We start from the raw sequence: 21,325 nt of genomic DNA on the forward strand, positions 1-21,325 counted from the left end.
AAATAATTTCTCTCTCTTATTAAACCCTAAATCTTAAACACTAAATCCTAAATCTTAAACTCTAAACTCTAAATCCTAAACCCTAAACCCTAAACTCTAAATTCTAAACTCTAACACCTAAATCCTAAATAGTAAATTTTAAACCCTAAACCCTAATTAATATCACTGATTAGTTGAATTATGAATTTATCTCTTTTATTCTTATTTTATTTTTATGACTTTTCAAATCCTTTATTTATCAAATATTTTTTATCGCCTCTTTTTTCTTTTTTTTATTATTTTTTTCTGTTTTCTTAATTATTATTCTTAATTTTTTTTTTTTAATTTTATCTGCCTACAAGATCGCTAGCCAATCGCTGGAATTATAGAATAAAAATTATTTAATAAGAGGAGAGAAAATATTTAATAATAGGAGAGAAAATAATTAATAAAAGGAAAGAATATTCTACGTGTCAACCCACGTAGGCATCGCTCTCCCAGTCGCTGTCTCAAGTCGCGCTCTCTATCATTTTTCCTCTATCATTTTTCCTCTAATAATAACCTTATCTTTTGGGAAACAAGAAAGAAATAAAAGACAAGCGCGTGTAATTAACACGCGCCGCAGAATGTAAATAAGAAGGCCCCTCTTCATAGCTATCTAAATTAGTTGTATCCATTTCTCTCTCTATCTCTATTCAGTCCATACTTCTTCTCTCCGGCGATGGATCCTTACAAGGTTCAATGATTTCTCTTTAATCCTTTCTTTCCGACTTCATTTCTGATTACAGTGTTTGATAATCGTTAACGCCGATGTTTTTTTTTGATTGTTTTCGCTCAAAATCGAATGTAGTTGTAGGTTTTGATTCATGTAGTCTTTATTCCGGTTTTCGATTGTGTTTTCAATCGATTTGAAGTCTATTACTGTTTATCGAATAGTCAATCATTTCTAAGTGATCAGTGAGGATTGATTGCTTATGCTGTTTTGTTGTTCTTGATGAAATATGAAAGCAAATTGCTTTTTCCACGAACGATTACTTGTTTGGCGTTGACTTTCCCAAATTAACCTAGTTTGTTCATTAATTCCCAAACTAACTTAGTTTACTATTCAAACTCAATTTTATTTATTTATTTATTTTTTTTACATTTAAAATTTATTATATATAAAGTTTATATTTTGATATATATTTTAAATTATTATTTATATAAATTAAATTATTTATATTTTGATATATATTTTAAATTATTATTTTTATAAATTAGATTATTTATATTTTGATATATAATTTAAATATAATTATTTTTTTATAAATTTAATTATTTGTATTTTAATATATATATATATATATATATTTATATTTCAATTATTATTTATATAGTGTAATAAATATTAAATAATTCTAATAAATAATTATTGAATACTAATAAATTTAAAATATTTTAACCATGCTTTTTTAAATTTATCAATTATTTATTAAATATAATAAAAAAGATTATCATATTTATAGGGTTAAAATATTAATTAAAAATGTTATTATATTTAATAAATAATTGATAAATTTAAAAACATTTTTTTATGAATATATAATTATTATATTATTATAGTTAAAATATTTTAAATTTATTAGTATTTATCAATTATTTATTAGAATGTGAAAGGGAATATTTATTATATATATAAATAATAATTAAAATGTATATATATATATTAAAATATAAATGATTAAATTTATAAAAAATAATCAAATTTAAATTATATATCAAAATATAAATAATTAAATTTATAAAAAATAATCAAATTTAAATTATATATCAAAATATAAATAATTAAACTTATAAAAATAATAATTTAAATTATATATCAAAATATAAATAATTTAGTTTTATATATAATGAATTTTAAATGTAAAAAAAAAAATTAAAAAAAAAATTGAGTTTGAATAGTAAACTAGGTTAGTTTAGGAATGAATGAACAAACTAGGTTAGTTTGGGAAAGTGAACGCCAAACAAGGTTACTTTGGGAAACTATCCTTTTTCCACCACCTCCCATATTCCCACCCCGCTTCATTCTTTAATTAATTCAAAAATGACTTATTTATCCTTATCACCTTTATATATTTATATATTCTTATTTTATTTATTTTACTTATTTTATTTTATTTAATTATTAAGTTTTTTTATTAAATATAATTAATTAATTTTTAATATTTTTTAACTTTATTTATTTAATTAAAAATACAAAATATTATTTTTATATTATAATTATTTAAAATATATTAAATATTGAAATATGTACTAATTTAATAAAATATAAATATTTAATATTTTATTATATTAATTATATATATATATATTAAAATACTTATAAAAATTATTTATTAAATAATAATTAATAATTAGTCTAATCATAATATTTTAATTAATAATATTATATATTAATAATTAATCAAACATAATATTTTAAATTTTAATTAATAATATTATATATTAATAATTATTTTTAATTTTAATTAACAATATTATATATTAATAATTATTCAAACATAATATTAATAATTATTAATATTTTTATAAATAAAATTATCTATTAAATAATAATTAATAATTAATCTAATCATAATATTTTACTTAATAATATTATATTTAATATATTTTAAATAATTATAATATAAAAATAATATTTTGTATTTTTAATTAAAAAAATATTAAAAATTAATTAATTAATTATATTTAATAAAAAAACTTAATAATTAAATAAAATAAAATAAGTAAAATAAATAAAATAAGAAATGTAAATATATAAAGGTGATAGGAATAAATATGATATTTTGGAGTTAATTAAGGGGTGAGGGAGGGGGTGGGAATATGTGAGGGAGTGGGAAAAACACCTCCATATGAAATGGAACTAAACTGTTTGGATTTCTATTGCAGTTTCTTCCATCTAGTGCTCACAATTCCTTGTACTATACTACTAATTCTGGTGCTCCTGTTTGGAACAACAATTCATCTTTCACTGTTGGATCAAGAGGTAGTTAAATATATTTATGCAGGTTTTATCGTTTTCTTCATATTTCCTGACTTTACATTGTTTAAACAGGTCCTATCCTGCTGGAGGATTACCATTTGGTGGAGAAACTAGCTAATTTTGATAGGGAGAGAATTCCTGAACGTGTGGTTCATGCTAGAGGAGCAAGTGCGAAAGGATTCTTCGAGGTTACTCATGATGTTTCGCATCTTACATGTGCTGATTTCCTTCGATCACCTGGCGTGCAGACTCCAGTCATAGTTAGGTTTTCTACTGTGATTCATGAACGTGGCAGTCCTGAGACTCTCAGAGATCCAAGAGGATTTGCTGTGAAGTTCTACACTAGAGAGGTAATAGAATCTATATCCAATTGCAGCATCAATTATATGATCTGATGAAATCTTATGTTTACTATTATTAGGGTAACTTTGATCTTGTTGGGAATAATTTCCCTGTTTTCTTTATCCGTGATGGAATGGAGTTTCCTGACATGGTTCATGCTCTCAAGCCGAACCCTAAGTCCCATATCCAGGAGAACTGGAGGGTTCTTGACTTCTTCTCTCATCATCCAGAGAGCTTGCACATGTTCACATTCCTGTTCGACGATATAGGTATTCCACAGGACTACAGGCACATGGAGGGGTCAGGTGTTAACACTTACACTCTCATCAACAAGGCTGGAAAATCCCATTTGGTGAAATTTCACTGGAAACCAACCTGTGGAGTAAAGAGTCTTCTTGAAGATGAAGCCATTAAAGTTGGTGGAGCAAACCACAGTCATGCAACTAAGGATCTTTATGATTCTATCTCTGCTGGTAACTATCCTGAGTGGAAGCTATACATACAAACAATCGACACTGATCATCAGAATAATTTTGACTTTGATCCACTTGATGTGACTAAAACTTGGCCGGAGGATATCTTGCCTCTTCAGCCAGTTGGGCGGTTGGTTTTGAACAGGAACATAGATAATTTCTTTGCGGAGAATGAGCAGCTTGCTTTCTGTCCTGCTATTATTGTTCCTGGTGTATGCTATTCTGATGACAAGTTGCTGCAAACTAGGATCTTCTTTTATTCTGATACTCAGAGGCATAGACTTGGACCTAATTATCTCCAGCTTCCGGCTAATGCTCCTAAATGTACTCACCACAACAATCACCATGATGGGTTCATGAATTTCATGCATAGGGATGAGGAGGTATGATGATTTTGTTCTATTCTTTTACTTTAAAATTGATGGCAACATCCATTAGGCTGAAAGGCAATTGGGTTTGTTTTAAATGACATTGCTTTTGATATCCAAACCAGATGATTACCAAAGAAAAATACTATTTATTTCTCTAACCAGTATAGTCGAAAAGAGATATCTAGAACTTATTCGGATGAGATTTTAGCACAAAAATGGAATATGAAGTTTTTCCATGGATTTAGGTTCTTGTGGTAATGTAATGAAGATTAATTTTTCCTTTCAATTGAATTAGGTCAACTACTTCCCTTCGAGGTTCGATCCTGCCCGAAATGCAGAGGTAGTCCCGGTTCCTTCCTCTGTTTGCACTGGTAATCGTGAAAAGGTCAGTTACTTTCGCCACCCTGTTTGAATTTCTCGAGCCACTTCATCAACACAATGTAAATCAATTGCTTTCTTTCTGTTGTTACAGTGTATTATTCAGAAGGAAAACAATTTCAAGCAGCCTGGAGACAGATACCGAACTTTTACACCTGATAGGTCTGTTTCTTTTTCATTTTTGACTACATACTAATTTCATTACTGATTGTATTCTATTAAGACTCTTGTGTTTTGTTTTCGATGTTGTCTTTGAACAGGCAAGAGCGTTTCATCAATAGATGGATCGACGCCTTATCTGACCCTAGAGTCACCCATGAGATAAAAACCATTTGGATCTCCTACTGGTCTCAGGTTAGTATTCCTTCCCAAACAAATTGTATATAGTTATGTGAATGCTGAAAACTGACATTTTAGGGTTAGATGACTTGAAGTATGTGGAAAGTAAATGTTAAATAAACTAAAATCTTTTAGATAAATGAAAAAAAAAGAACTTTTAAATCTTTAAATATCTAATTTCATTGGATTTAATGTGAAAATATACAAGAATATTCAGTTACATTTTTCAATTTTGTGTGGGCTTGATTGAATTATTTATTATTCATTCGATCGAGCTCTACCACCTCATTAAAATTCATCTAGCCAATAATTCATGGTTCGATAATGCAACTTTAATCTTTTTATTTAATGAGTTAATATAATAAATTGTTAGGCCTTAAAAAAAAATGAAATTATATATTTTTGAATTTGGTGGCAGGCTGATGTATCTCTGGGTCAGAAGCTGGCTTCTCGTCTGAACGTGAAGCCAAGTATGTGAACATAAAAGAAAAGAATATGAGAAGAAAAAAGATCATAATAATAATAAATCTCATCATCTTTTGTGTACTTTGGCTGGTTAGTAGTATGTATGTGTTTTAATTGAGTCATGGTTCTTATCAGATTTGTTTGTTGTCGGGTTTGTGTTTGTGTCGTGTTTATGTCTTCGAATAATAGCCTTTGTTCTTTGGCTAGAATGTATTGCATAACCGTTCTTTTAAGTTATTTTGATTCTGTTTCTAGCCTTTTTAAGTAATTGATCACTTGCTTAACAGACAATCAATTTAACAATAGTAACATCTGTGTTAAGTTTTGCTATAACCCTCAGGTGGGTTGTCCCATTCCGGTTCAAAATATCCCAAATAGATTGAATGAAAAAGACCTAATCAAATAATCAAAAATCACAATGATATAAAAAACAAGTATGGATTGTAATGAAAAAAAATAAATTAAGGTAGTTCAATGACAATTATAAAATGTCATGAGGATTTTGGATCCCATTGAGCTGTGATTTATTTTATTTGTGTTCAATTAATAAATAATTAAGTATATAACATTATTAATATATTTATTTATATTTTATAAGAATTTTATGTCATTTCTTTATAATAATATGAAATTTTAATATATTATATAAAATATTATTTTATATAATTTTATTAGAGAAATTTTTATTTTTTAAAAAATTATGATATAAAGAATATATAGTGGGGATTCCTAAAACCGAACTTGATGAAAACAGTAAATGCACTCCCGTCCTAGTCCTAGTAATTAGGTGTTAAACCTGGTTGAGGTTGTGTTAATTTTTAAAATTTAAAATATATATATATATATAATATTTGGTTTATTACAAAATAATAATATTCAAACAAAAAATTACACAATTGTTTAGATTATTATTTAAAAAATAATAATATTTGTATCAATAAAATAAAAAGAAAAATCACATTAAAAAGTAATCTTATAAATAAAATAAAATTTATTTTTAATTTTTAAAATTAAATATTTCGGAGATATTTGAGAAATATGAATAAATATGATTATAAAAATATAATATTTGGTTAAGACTTTGTATTATTTAATAATACTAATATCCTTTTTATTATATTTTATTTAATTAAAAATATAAAATATTATTATTGTTTACGTCATTATTATTAATATAAATATATCATAATTTAATAAAATAATAAAAATTTAAAATCAATTGATCATACTAAATACATTTAAAAAAAATTAACACAAAAAAAAATTATTCAAACATTTTATAATACCTTACCAAATTTCTTAAAAGATTATTATCAATATATATATATATATATATATATATATATATATATATATTTTGTTGTAAAATTACAAATAAAAAAATTACCAATCAAACTTAAACAGTATAAAATAATTTAAAAAAAAATATTATATACTATTAATGAATTAAACACATTTAACTTAAATATAAGTTTTACATAATAATACATAGTATAACATTAAAATATTTTTTAAACAGTTTTTATTAAAATATTTTATATTTAAATTTTATAATATTTTTTAAATATTTCTTTATATAATTATTATTTTTTATTTTATTTTTAAGTTTTTATATTTTTCATTTTAATTAATTTATTATAATTTTATTATTAATATATAATATTTAAAATTAATTATATAAAAATGACTATATTATTATTAAAAAATTATTTTATTAAAATTATTATTAATTATATTTTATTTTAAATAATTATTTGATATTATTTACATAATTAAAATATAATAAAATAAAATAATTATTTTAATTATAAAAAATAAATAATATAATTATAAGAATATATATATATATATATAATATAAATAAGTGGACATTATTGAGAGAATATATAAACATAATTGGAAAATGCTTGGTTGGTGGGTTTTATATTTATTCTTTTCCATTCTTAATAGAAAACCTACCAAAGAAGCCTAGATTTTAACTAAATAATTATTTGAAAATAATAATAAAGATAATCGGTTATTTATTTATGCAAATGATAGTAGTGCTTAGCAATAAAGTCTCTCTCTCTCTTCCCGCCTTCAAAATCGTAGGGATCTCCTATTGACTGGTTCTCATCCGATCCGTGTTTGTGTTTCTGAAGACGCTCGGCAATACATTCTGGTGATTCTTCTTCTTCTTAAGTTTCACTGTATTTTATTGTATTGTTTTGTTATCTAAATCCGCAATTCTTCAGGATTTTCCACTGATCCACGATCTTCTCTACGTTTAAGCTTAATTCATCCCAATTATCCCTCACTGATTACTCCAGGTAAATCCACTCTCCACGATTACAATGAGAATCAGAAATTTCCTTGTCCTGTCATTTTCTATTGGACATTTGTCTAGCAAGGAATTAGGCCAATAGATGTTACTTTTACATACTAAACAGGCCCCAAGTTCTTGAGATTTTGAGTCTTATTGTAAAAACATTATTTTGCAAAAAGAAAAATGTATTCAAGGAAATTTAAGTTTTTTCGTTCAAAATTTGTTTCAACCCTAGAAAGTTTTTGATATCATCATTTCTTACATTTCATATTTCTCCCATAATAGGGAAAACTATTATCATTTTCTTTCTGTCAAATATAAGTAAGATAAAATTGCCAAATACGCATGCTTAGCTACATATGAATCCTAATTGGCCTTGTTTTCTACTACATTTAATTAAAAGGATCAGATCAAACTTAATTTTGTATACATGGTTAAGTATTATGGTGAAATGGTCCATTTATTTTGTAAATTATATACAAAATTTGAGTGATAAATATAGATTATTCGGTATAAAAATATCTAGTTCTTGAAGTCGTTCTTTCCTTTTGTTCTATATTATAATATACTTGAAAAATGAAAAATGGTACATAAATAAAACAAAAAGATTTCGTTTGATTTTTCTTTGGATTTTTTTTTTAAATTTTGTTTGATAGAAAAATGGACTATTTTATATTTTTATTGATAAATTAAATAATTTAATGAATAAAATTATGTTCTTGTGATTCAAATAGTCAAAATAGATTGAGTGAGACAATAATTATTTTAGGCTAAATTAATTGAGTGGAACTCTAATTATTCTGATGGTTCACTTTTAGCCCTCAAATTAATTTTTTAAACAAATCGCCCCTTCAATTTTTAGAAATGTCACTAATAACCCTTTCGTTAATTTTTGGTTAAACGGGTTAAGCTTGAAATATTTATTTTTATATATTATCTTTAATCATAATTTTTTATATTTATATATATAATTATTAAGTCCCTTATTTTTATATATATATATATATATATATATATATTTTATCATTAATTTTTATATTTATATAATTATTAAATCTCTTTTATATATAGATAATATATATTATTTATTTTTATCTATGCATATATATCCTCAATTTTGTGTTCGACAAACGTTACAATGGAATTTCCTCTCAATCATAACTCACTTCGTAACCACGGCCAATGTAAATGTAAATGTAAATGTAAATGTAAATGTAAATGTAAATGTAAATGTAAATGTAAATGTAAATGTAAATGTAAATGTAAATGTAAATGTAAATATATATATATATATATATAAAAGCAATTTAATAATTATATATATAAATATAAAAATTAATTATTAAAAATAATATATAAAAAAATATATATTTCAAGTTTAACCCGTTATGTTTAACCAAAAAATTAACGGAATGGTCATTGGTAACCTTTCTAAAAGTTGAAAGGACGATTTGTTTAAAAAAAATATTAATTTGAGAGCTAAAAGTGATCAGAGTAATTAAAAGGTCACCCAAATAATTTGTCCATTATTTTATATCTCAAACACTAATAAACACAATTAAATATATAAACATTATCAATATATTTATTCATTTGTTATATTTTATAAAAGAAAATAATTTTTTTAATAATATAAATTTTAAATATATTATATAAAAATATCATTTTACCATAAAAAATATTTTAAAAAATATGGATGTACACATATTCTTGGAAACCGTATTGGTCAGAAATCAGAATGGTAGTAAAAAAGTTGAAGTAAAACATGACGCAAATGGTAAATATTTTTTTCATTTTTATATATAATAAAGTAAAACCTCCTAAAATTAATAATGTTGGGATCAGAATATTTTATTAATTTAACAAGATATTATTATAACGATAAATTATTAATTTATTAATTTAAATTTTTTTTTACATATAATCTTTAAATTTTTATGTTTAATATACTAGTTACAATGTATATTAGTTATAAATGAAAAATAAATTACAAAAACAAGTTTAAGGCACATTATATTTACAAATTAATTGAATTTATCAAGTTCATTACTTTTGAATAAGTAAAGAGTTAAATTATGGTACCAAAAAATTGTTACATACTACCAACGTAGTACATTAAATATGGTTAGAAATTTATCACTATAAAATGTCCATTGAGAACTTGATTATAGGTATGCATTATCGATACAAAATGGATATGAATTACTTGCTAGATTATCCTGGTGAAAATAATAAATGTTACGAAGTTCAAAACATTGAAGAAATTGTGGAAGATACCATTCAAAATCCGGTCGATGACGAAGTTAAGGATGATTAAATAGCTTTGGAACCGGTCACTCGAAAAGAAGCATTGCAAGCGGCAACAACTATTCACAACTTTTTGTTGCAATACAAGAAGACACTGCCCCAACTCTTAAGTGCAATGAGGAGATTTAAAGATAAACTCAATTTAAATTTGAAGTTTAAAAAAAAAATAGGTGACTATAGATTATTTTTGTAATAGACAATCTTATAATTTAGAATTTTTTTAAGTAATTATTAATTTATAATTTTGTTGAGACTAGTATATACATGGGATTTAGAAAAAATTATTATCTTATTATTTTATCAATTATGGTATAATTTGTACTGGTCCCAAGTTGGAACTAGAGAAATTATAAATTTTATCGAGTATTAATTTAAAGAAGCTTTACTTTAATTTATATAAACGAGGAATTATATTTAATTTCTCGATCCGTCCCGATTCACTCCATTATATCCCTAGGGTTACTTAACTATCGTAAACCGGCTTGAGTTCTTTACTTTACCACTACATGGTGAAAGGCTGAAAGCTAATAAAAGAGACCTAAAAATGTTTTATTTTTTTCCAATAATTATTTATTTTATTAATTAAATTATTTTTACCTTATCGTTTTATACAATTTGAATAAATACAAATATATTTTATAATTTTAGTTTATGATAATATTTTAATTAGTTTGAGTTATTTCAATCATTTTTTAATTTATTTATTAATTTATATTTATATTTTTCAAGGTATTAATTAAAATATTAAGATATTTTTTTAAAATAATTTATTTTTTATTATATATTTATACTTCCTGAATATATTATCCTGATTTATAATTTCAAATAAATAAAATTATTTAAACAAGTAGAATTCTCCTATAAATAGAAATAGTACAAAATAGTAACAAATGGATCTTTAAGTTGTCACATCATGCAATGTTAAATTCACATTCTCAAAAAAGATAAAATTAGGGCATGTTTGATATAGGGGTTATTTTGAAATAATTTTATTTATTATAAATAAAAAGAATATAAAGATAAATTTAGGGTTTGATTTGTTATAAATAAAAATAAAATGTTTTATTTTGGTTATTTAGATAAAATAAATAAACAGTTGAATATTTTAAAATATTATAAAAATAAAATAAAAATATTTTAATTAATAACTTTAATACTCGGATGAAATGCTGTGATTTTTATTAATGAAAATAGGGTAATATCAATTTGAATTAAATAAATAAAATATTATTCAACCAAACAAGTTCTACAAAAATTGTATCAGACATAATATTTCATTGTCACTGTGCCCACTGGCCCGAAACTGGGCACACACTCCAAAGATATAATAAAAATTCTGATTTCAATCATATAATTAGATAATGTTACATAAATAAAGTCACATAATAATTATATTAAATAAGGATATGATTTTATTTTTTTTAACCAAATTTTAACAGTCATTAAGGAGTAATAATTTGTAAATGAATAAGTTGTGTTTGTTTAGTAAGTTGTTAAAATAATTTAATGATAAATTGTTATATATATAAATAAATAAATAAATATTAATTTTTGTTTTCATAAACGGTTATTATTGTACCTTGTTCGGATTTGAGTTATTTAAATAACTAGATTATTTAAATGAATGATGATGATTTTGAGATGTGTATATTTTTGATAAAAGATATTAATATATAATAAAAAATAAAAAATAATAATTTAAAATATAAAATATTTTGAATAATTAATTAAATAATTCAAATAAAAGAATTCATATAATATTTTTGGGTTATAAATTATTTAAATAACCTAACAAAAGTTTATTTGAAGAGATAAGTAATAAAGTAATATAAAATACTGAGTCACTTCAAATCTTACTTTTAGTTTGATTTTGATTATGACAAAAATATGAATATATTTTAATATTGTTTTTCAATTTAAATGTTTATCTGATAAATTTATATGTTAATATATATTTTAATTATATATATATATATTATACTTAAATCTAATATTTATTTAAAATGTATTTTTTTTAAAATTAAGAAGTATTTTTAAATGTAGCAAATGTTTTTATTTGTTAAAACTGATAAAACCTTGTTAGAATTAGGATAATTATAATAAGTTAGAAAGAGAAAATAAAAAATTTGTGGTATGATTTTAAATATGTGAGAATATTTTTGATAAAATTAGTTAAAGAGTATTGATATATAATAATAAAATAATAAATAATAATTTGAAATAAATGGTATTTTAAATAATAAATTAAATGATGTGATTGATGAGAGGGAGAGTGAAATAATATTTGAATGGATTGAGTTATTTTAGTAATGCCTAAATTTTTTAATTCATGCAAATTACTATGTGTTTTTATGTGTTTTTGTTGGGATTTATTTAAATAAACTCTTATTTATTTTTAAAATGATAAATTATGAATGATTTTGAGTAATTAATATTTTTTTAAAGAAATTTGAAGTATTAATTTATAATAATAAAATATATTTTTTAATAAAAAATAAATATTTTTTAATATTTTAATATTTTAATTAATAAATTAATTAATATAAAAATATAAAAGGAACATTTCATTATTATCCAACCAACTCAAAACTTTATATGATTTTGAATTTAAAAAGTTCAAATTTGAGTTGGCTTCTTGAGAGATAATTAGATTGAGTTTATTTAATATATATTATTCTAATTATTATAAAATATATATATATTATAATAAAAAAAATTATTAAGAATTTTGTATTTGTAGTCAAAATTATTAAAAGAAAATTTTTAATTTGATAACTAAGATAAGTTAACGAAATTTAATATAGTTAAAAATATCATTATTTTGTATAACTTTAATTATAAAGAATAAATTTAAAAAAATATCCCAAATTCAATTAATTCAAATAATGAACCTCAATTTAAGAATTCCCCAAATCAATCTCAATATTGATTAGAGTGATTCACTTTGTTTGTTAGTAAGGGGGTCAACCCTTTTATGTTGTAAAAGTCACCACCTAGAAACCACGTGGGCAATTTGTCTACACCAATTAATATTAAGCCTCTCATATCAAATTCGATCATACATTTAAATTTGGGAAGAATTTTAATTTTATACATCAAGCCGTAAAAATGTGTGAAATTTACTTATTAAGTATCAAAATTATATTTATACATATACTAATTTGTCAAATATATTTAAAATAACAGAAATGTTAAATGAATGTTAAAATTTTTGTCACATGTAATATCCACGGATTTTTTATATTTTTAAATTAACATTATTTTAATTATTTTTTATTCAAACAAAACATCAAAATCTTTTCTTATTTATTTTTTCTCCCTCTTTACCCTCACAACTAGGGGTGTCAAAAATGAACTCGACCCGCCAACCCGACACGAGTCGACCCGAAGAATATTGGGTTAGGGTTGGGGGTTTTCGGGTTTAAATCATTTCAGGTCAGACCCAAAATATAACCTGAAAAAGAAAATTGGGTTGGGTTGGGTTCGAGTCAACCCGGGTTGACCTGAATTAAAAAATCAGGTCATTCATCAACCCGAACTCACTCACCCAACCCGACCCACCTAATATATTAATAAAAAAATAATTTGCCTACCTTACAAAAAAACCATAATCCTAACGGGCCTAACTCATATCCTTAATTTCTATTTCTTTCTTTCTTTCTTTCCGTCTTTCTCACTATTGCTTTTCTTCCATCTTTCTCACTTCTCTTCAATATACATTTTTTCTCTAATTTTCATCTTTTTTAATCTCTTGAACTCCGCTAGTATCCAGCAATAAAATGAGTTCACAATATAATCTTGATCTTGAGGAGGATAGTGTGGAGGGTTCACCTATGACAAATTTAGATGCAAATAAAGAAACGTGCATTGATTCCCAAGATCAAGCCTCCAAAACTGGTATGGGTAAACGAAAGAGACCATTAAAATCAAAGTGGTGACAGTATTTTGATACGCTTCCTAAAATAGAGGGAGTAGATTTACGATGTAAATGTAAAGCATGTGGAATTACATACAAAGCTAATAGTAGCACGGGAACAGGTAATCTTCGCCGTCATATTTTGTATTTAAATTAAAGTATTATTATTAAGCAAAAAACTTATTTTGGGTTAGTCGGGTTGGTCTGGGTTCGGGTTCGGGTTTGTTGTTTTCAGGTTTGGGTCGGGTTCGGGTTGAAAATTTTGTTATAATGCACCTCCTTCAACCCGACTCGAACCCACCCGACTCACCTGAATTGACACCCCTACTCACAACTTACCATTTTCTTTAAATATTTCTCTTTTCATTTCTCCATATTTAATTATTAATAAGAATATTTAATTGATTAATTATAAAAATTGTTCTAAAAAGTAACGAGTTATTAAGACTTCGCCACAACACTAGCGATTTAGGATTCGGCCAACAAAGACTTCACCACAACGTTGATGATTTAGGATTCGACCAATGAATGTTTCAACCAATGACGATGATTGCTTAAAGTTTAACTGAGAAAGACTTAGATTTGAGGGTTACGTCTGAGAGCTGATAAAGTTTAACAGTATGCGTATTATAAAAACTAAAATTAAAACAAGTCGGTTAAGGGAAATTTTACATTGATTCGACATTTTCCGCTAATGGCGACAATAATTTAGGGTTCGACTAATGAAGATTTTGGCCACAACGTCTATGATTTAGGAATCGGCCAACAAAAACTCCCACTAATGAAGATGGCTATTTAAAGTTCAGTTATTGAGCACTTTGAGGTTAATAGGAAGAAGGTAAAAATTCGAAAGAACTTGGGTTAATCAAAGAGATAAAAATTAGAAAAAAATGGAGAGTTGTGGAGGGATGAGAGAGAAAAAAATGGATAAGTAAAAATAAGTCTTGTTTGAATAGAAAAATAATTAAAAGTAATGTCAAATTAAAAAATATAATAGGTGGATATTACATGTGGCGAAATTTTTGATGCAGTTTAATATTTCTGTTATTTTAAATATATTTGACACTTTTTGAAAAGTTCGTACATATAAATAGAATTTTAATGCTTAATACTTAAATTTTAAGTAATTTATATACCAGTTAATTTAATAAAATATTAAATTAATATTAAGAATGTAATTAAAGGCTATTTAATATTTAAGTGATGTAATTTAATTATTTTTAATTGTTAAAGTTTTTTTTTACACGTTCATATTATATTATTTATAGAGTTATCTAATTCATAATTTATTAAACTAGGTATTTTAAACATCTAGGTTAATACCTTGATGGGTTTTTTTTTTTAAATCAAGTGATAAGTCATTTATTTTCTACATAATTTAGTTACTAACATATTTAAAAGGTTACATTAGAACTAAGCTGATGGACAATTTTAATGGTTGAAAATGAAATTTGCTTATAAAAGTTAGGTATAATTTTATTTTTAAATTTAAGAAACTTTTATATTTATACCTTATTTTCATTTAAGATATTTTAAGTGCGAATTAATTATTAAAAAATTAGCTAGTATGAGTAAGTATTTAGATATTTTTATTAATTGATATTCTGTAAATATTAATAAAATTTTAAGGTAAATATCAAGACTAAGAAAAATAAAATAAAAAACAATCTTTTCTTAAAATACAAATAACAATGAATTAAAAATTTTAATATAAGTACCATATAATTTAAATATCAATCAATTTCAAAACATCCTGCCTCTAAGATTATATAGAATGTGAATGAAAAATATTTTAACAAATATTAAGAATCAATTGTTTAAAAATTGATTTAAATTTTTAAATTTATAAAATTTATAAATAATGATCTTCCATCCCAATTTTAATTGTTGTGAGTAGGACCGCAAATAAGTTAAGACGAACTCAAGCCAGAGCTCGAGCTTCACTCGATTAAATATTTATTAGCTTAACTCGAACGTACAAATTTAAACTTGAGCTAGACTCGACTATTTACCTACAAGTTTGGTTCAACTCGAAAACTTGAACTAAAATTATATTTTTAAATACTTGTGAAAAAAAATATTTATTTTTAATTTTAATATTAAAATAAATAAAAAATATATTATTTATTATTATGCTCGAAAAAGTTTGAAAAGATTTTGAACAAGTATTATATGAGCTCGAACTCGACTCGAATATTAAACGAGTCGGCTCGAATAAAAATTGATTAAAGTCAAACTTAAGTCGAACTTTGACCGAACGCCTTCGCTCATTTGGTTGATTGAGAGCAAGAATATTCATTATTTAGATTAGAGTCTTTAAAGTATTATTTACAGGTCTTTTGTTATTTGGATTCAACAAATTGCTATATGAAATAATGACCTTAAATTTATTTCCATAATTTAATTAAAAATATTATAAAAAAAATGAAAATGAGTTTTCAAATAATATCTATCTCTAATAATAACCTTATCTTTTGGGAAACAAGAAAGAAATAAAAGACAAGCGCGTGTAGTTAACACGCGCCGCAGAATGTAAATAAGAAGGCCCCTCTTCATAGCTATCTAAATTAGTTGTATCCATTTCTCTCTCTATCTCTATTCAGTCCATACTTCTTCTCTCCGGCGATGGATCCTTACAAGGTTCAATGATTTCTCTTTAATCCTTTCTTTCCGACTTCATTTCTGATTACAGTGTTTGATAATCGTTAACGCCGATGTTTTTTTTGATTGTTTTCGCTCAAAATCGAATGTAGTTGTAGGTTTTGATTCATGTAGTCTTTATTCCGGTTTTCGATTGTGTTTTCAATCGATTTGAAGTCTATTACTGTTTATCGAATAGTCAATCATTTCTAAGTGATCATTGAGGATTGATTGCGTATGCTGTTTTATTGTTCTTGATGAAATGGAACTAAACTGTTTGGATTTCTATTGCAGTTTCGTCCATCTAGTGCTCACAATTCCTTGTACTATACTACTAATTCTGGTGCTCCTGTTTGGAACAACAATTCATCTTTCACTGTTGGATCAAGAGGTAGTTAAATATATTTATGCAGGTTTTATCGTTTTCTTCATATTTCCTGACTTTACATTGTTTAAACAGGTCCTATCCTGCTGGAGGATTACCATTTGGTGGAGAAACTAGCTAACTTTGATAGGGAGAGAATTCCTGAACGTGTGGTTCATGCTAGAGGAGCAAGTGCGAAAGGATTCTTCGAGGTTACTCATGATGTTTCGCATCTTACATGTGCTGATTTCCTTCGATCACCTGGCGTGCAGACTCCAGTCATAGTTAGGTTTTCTACTGTGATTCATGAACGTGGCAGTCCTGAGACTCTCAGAGATCCAAGAGGATTTGCTGTGAAGTTCTACACTAGAGAGGTAATAGAATCTATATCCAATTGCAGCATCAATTATATGATCTGATGAAATCTTATGTTTACTATTATTAGGGTAACTTTGATCTTGTTGGGAATAATTTCCCTGTTTTCTTTATCCGTGATGGAATGGAGTTTCCTGACATGGTTCATGCTCTCAAGCCAAACCCTAAGTCCCATATCCAGGAGAATTGGAGGGTTCTTGACTTCTTCTCTCATCATCCAGAGAGCTTGCACATGTTCACATTCCTGTTCGACGATATAGGTATTCCACAGGACTACAGACACATGGAGGGGTCAGGTGTTAACACTTACACTCTCATCAACAAGGCTGGAAAATCCCATTTGGTGAAATTTCACTGGAAACCAACCTGTGGAGTAAAAAGTCTTCTTGAAGATGAAGCCATTAAAGTTGGTGGAGCAAACCACAGTCATGCAACTAAGGATCTTTATGATTCTATTTCTGCTGGTAACTATCCTGAGTGGAAGCTATACATACAAACAATCGACACTGATCATCAGAATAATTTTGACTTTGATCCACTTGATGTGACGAAAACTTGGCCGGAGGATATCTTGCCTCTTCAGCCAGTTGGGCGGTTGGTTTTGAACCGGAACATAGATAATTTCTTTGCGGAGAATGAGCAGCTTGCTTTCTGTCCTGCTATTATTGTTCCTGGTGTATACTATTCTGATGACAAGTTGCTGCAAACTAGGATCTTCTCTTATTCTGATACTCAGAGGCATAGACTTGGACCTAATTATCTCCAGCTTCCGGCTAATGCTCCTAAATGTACTCACCATAACAATCACCATGATGGGTTCATGAATTTCATGCATAGGGATGAGGAGGTATGATGATTTTGTTCTATTCTTTTACTTTAAAATTGATGGCAACATCCATTAGGCTGAAAGGCAATTGGGTTTGTTTTAAATGACATTGCTTTTGATATCCAAACCAGATGATTACCAAAGAAAAATACTATTTATTTCTCTAACCAGTATAGTCGAAAAGAGATATCTAGAACTTATTCGGATGAGATTTTAGCACAAAAATGGAATATGAAGTTTTTCCATGGATTTAGGTTCTTGTGGTAATGTAATGAAGATTAATTTTTCCTTTCAATTGAATTAGGTCAACTACTTCCCTTCGAGGTTCGATCCTGCCCGAAATGCAGAGGTAGTCCCGGTTCCTTCCTCTGTTTGCACTGGTAATCGTGAAAAGGTCAGTTACTTTCGCCACCCTGTTTGAATTTCTCGAGCCACTTCATCAACACAATGTAAATCAATTGCTTTCTTTCTGTTGTTACAGTGTATTATTCAGAAGGAAAACAATTTCAAGCAGCCTGGAGACAGATACCGAACTTTTACACCTGATAGGTCTGTTTCTTTTTCATTTTTGACTACATACTAATTTCATTACTGATTGTATTCTATTAAGACTCTTGTGTTTTGTTTTCGATGTTGTCTTTGAACAGGCAAGAGCGTTTCATCAATAGATGGATCGACGCCTTATCTGACCCTAGAGTCACCCATGAGATAAAAACCATTTGGATCTCCTACTGGTCTCAGGTTAGTATTCCTTCCCAAACAAATTGTATATAGTTATGTGAATGCTGAAAACTGACATTTTAGGGTTAGATGACTTGAAGTATGTGGAAAGTAAATGTTAAATAAACTAAAATCTTTTAGATAAATGAAAAAAAAAGAACTTTTAAATCTTTAAATATCTAATTTCATTGGATTTAATGTGAAAATATACAAGAATATTCAGTTACATTTTTCAATTTTGTGTGGGCTTGATTGAATTATTTATTATTCATTCGATCGAGCTCTACCACCTCATTAAAATTCATCTAGCCAATAATTCATGGTTCGATAATGCAACTTTAATCTTTTTATTTAATGAGTTAATATAATAAATTGTTAGGCCTTAAAAAAAATGAAATTATATATTTTTGAATTTGGTGGCAGGCTGATGTATCTCTGGGTCAGAAGCTGGCTTCTCGTCTGAACGTGAAGCCAAGTATGTGAACATAAAAGAAAAGAATATGAGAAGAAAAAAGATCATAATAATAATAAATCTCATCATCTTTTGTGTACTTTGGCTGGTTAGTAGTATGTATGTGTTTTAATTGAGTCATGGTTCTTATCAGATTTGTTTGTTGTCGGGTTTGTGTTTGTGTCGTGTTTATGTCTTCGAATAATAGCCTTTGTTCTTTGGCTAGAATGTATTGCATAACCGTTCTTTTAAGTTATTTTGATTCTGTTTCTAGCCTTTTTAAGTAATTGATCACTTGCTTAACAGACAATCAATTTAACAATAGTAACATCTGTGTTAAGTTTTGCTATAACCCTCAGGTGGGTTGTCCCATTCCGGTTCAAAATATCCCAAATAGATTGAATGAAAAAGACCTAATCAAATAATCAAAAATCACAATGATATAAAAAACAAGTATGGATTGTAATGAAAAAAAATAAATTAAGGTAGTTCAATGACAATTATAAAATGTCATGAGGATTTTGGATCCCATTGAGCTGTGATTTATTTTATTTGTGTTCAATTAATAAATAATTAAGTATATAACATTATTAATATATTTATTTATATTTTATAAGAATTTTATGTCATTTCTTTATAATAATATGAAATTTTAATATATTATATAAAATATTATTTTATATAATTTTATTAGAGAAATTTTTATTTTTTAAAAAATTATGATATAAAGAATATATAGTGGGGATTCCTAAAACCGAACTTGATGAAAACAGTAAATGCACTCCCGTCCTAGTCCTAGTAATTAGGTGTTAAACCTGGTTGAGGTTGTGTTAATTTTTAAAATTTAAAATATATATATATATATAATATTTGGTTTATTACAAAATAATAATATTCAAACAAAAAATTACACAATTGTTTAGATTATTATTTAAAAAATAATAATATTTGTATCAATAAAATAAAAAGAAAAATCACATTAAAAAGTAATCTTATAAATAAAATAAAATTTATTTTTAATTTTTAAAATTAAATATTTCGGAGATATTTGAGAAATATGAATAAATATGATTATAAAAATATAATATTTGGTTAAGACTTTGTATTATTTAATAATACTAATATCCTTTTTATTATATTTTATTTAATTAAAAATATAAAATATTATTATTGTTTACGTCATTATTATTAATATAAATATATCATAATTTAATAAAATAATAAAAATTTAAAATCAATTGATCATACTAAATACATTTAAAAAAAATTAACACAAAAAAAAATTATTCAAACATTTTATAATACCTTACCAAATTTCTTAAAAGATTATTATCAATATATATATATATATATATATATATATATATATATATATTTTGTTGTAAAATTACAAATAAAAAAATTACCAATCAAACTTAAACAGTATAAAATAATTTAAAAAAAAATATTATATACTATTAATGAATTAAACACATTTAACTTAAATATAAGTTTTACATAATAATACATAGTATAACATTAAAATATTTTTTAAACAGTTTTTATTAAAATATTTTATATTTAAATTTTATAATATTTTTTAAATATTTCTTTATATAATTATTATTTTTTATTTTATTTTTAAGTTTTTATATTTTTCATTTTAATTAATTTATTATAATTTTATTATTAATATATAATATTTAAAATTAATTATATAAAAATGACTATATTATTATTAAAAAATTATTTTATTAAAATTATTATTAATTATATTTTATTTTAAATAATTATTTGATATTATTTACATAATTAAAATATAATAAAATAAAATAATTATTTTAATTATAAAAAATAAATAATATAATTATAAGAATATATATATATATATATAATATAAATAAGTGGACATTATTGAGAGAATATATAAACATAATTGGAAAATGCTTGGTTGGTGGGTTTTATATTTATTCTTTTCCATTCTTAATAGAAAACCTACCAAAGAAGCCTAGATTTTAACTAAATAATTATTTGAAAATAATAATAAAGATAATCGGTTATTTATTTATGCAA

The 21,325-nt window shown here is 24.8% G+C and overlaps 2 protein-coding genes across 2 annotated transcripts; both read left to right on the plus strand.

The window, feature by feature from the left end:
- Nucleotides 1–588: 588 nt before the first annotated feature.
- LOC124918870 (catalase isozyme 1-like) lies at nt 589–5,621 on the plus strand. The gene is made up of 8 exons (XM_047458938.1): nt 589–715; nt 2,908–3,004; nt 3,074–3,351; nt 3,423–4,199; nt 4,483–4,572; nt 4,660–4,727; nt 4,826–4,919; nt 5,323–5,621. Exons 1-8 carry the CDS (start codon nt 701–703, stop codon nt 5,380–5,382), a joined length of 1,479 nt encoding a protein of 492 aa, XP_047314894.1. The 5' UTR covers nt 589–700; the 3' UTR covers nt 5,383–5,621.
- A 10,789-nt stretch (nt 5,622–16,410) lies between these two features.
- LOC124918869 (catalase isozyme 1-like) lies at nt 16,411–19,544 on the plus strand. Its single transcript, XM_047458937.1, has 8 exons — nt 16,411–16,537; nt 16,832–16,928; nt 16,998–17,275; nt 17,347–18,123; nt 18,407–18,496; nt 18,584–18,651; nt 18,750–18,843; nt 19,246–19,544. The coding sequence occupies exons 1-8, from the start codon at nt 16,523–16,525 to the stop codon at nt 19,303–19,305; spliced, it is 1,479 nt and encodes a 492-aa protein (XP_047314893.1). The 5' UTR covers nt 16,411–16,522; the 3' UTR covers nt 19,306–19,544.
- The last annotated feature ends 1,781 nt before the right edge of the window (nt 19,545–21,325 follow it).

This window comes from Impatiens glandulifera, chromosome 1 (genome assembly GCF_907164915.1).
Source record: "Impatiens glandulifera chromosome 1, dImpGla2.1, whole genome shotgun sequence".
NCBI classification, from domain to species: domain Eukaryota; kingdom Viridiplantae; phylum Streptophyta; class Magnoliopsida; order Ericales; family Balsaminaceae; genus Impatiens; species Impatiens glandulifera.

Excerpts from the sequence above, each read along its gene's own strand:
- LOC124918869 (XM_047458937.1), top strand. Across the intron at positions 17,276-17,346 it reads TGAAGTTCTACACTAGAGAG|GGTAACTTTGATCTTGTTGG; the intron begins GTAATAGAATCT and ends TACTATTATTAG. Across the intron at positions 18,844-19,245 it reads GGATCTCCTACTGGTCTCAG|GCTGATGTATCTCTGGGTCA; the intron begins GTTAGTATTCCT and ends ATTTGGTGGCAG.
- LOC124918870 (XM_047458938.1), top strand. Across the intron at positions 3,005-3,073 it reads TTTCACTGTTGGATCAAGAG|GTCCTATCCTGCTGGAGGAT; the intron begins GTAGTTAAATAT and ends TTGTTTAAACAG. Across the intron at positions 4,573-4,659 it reads GCACTGGTAATCGTGAAAAG|TGTATTATTCAGAAGGAAAA; the intron begins GTCAGTTACTTT and ends CTGTTGTTACAG.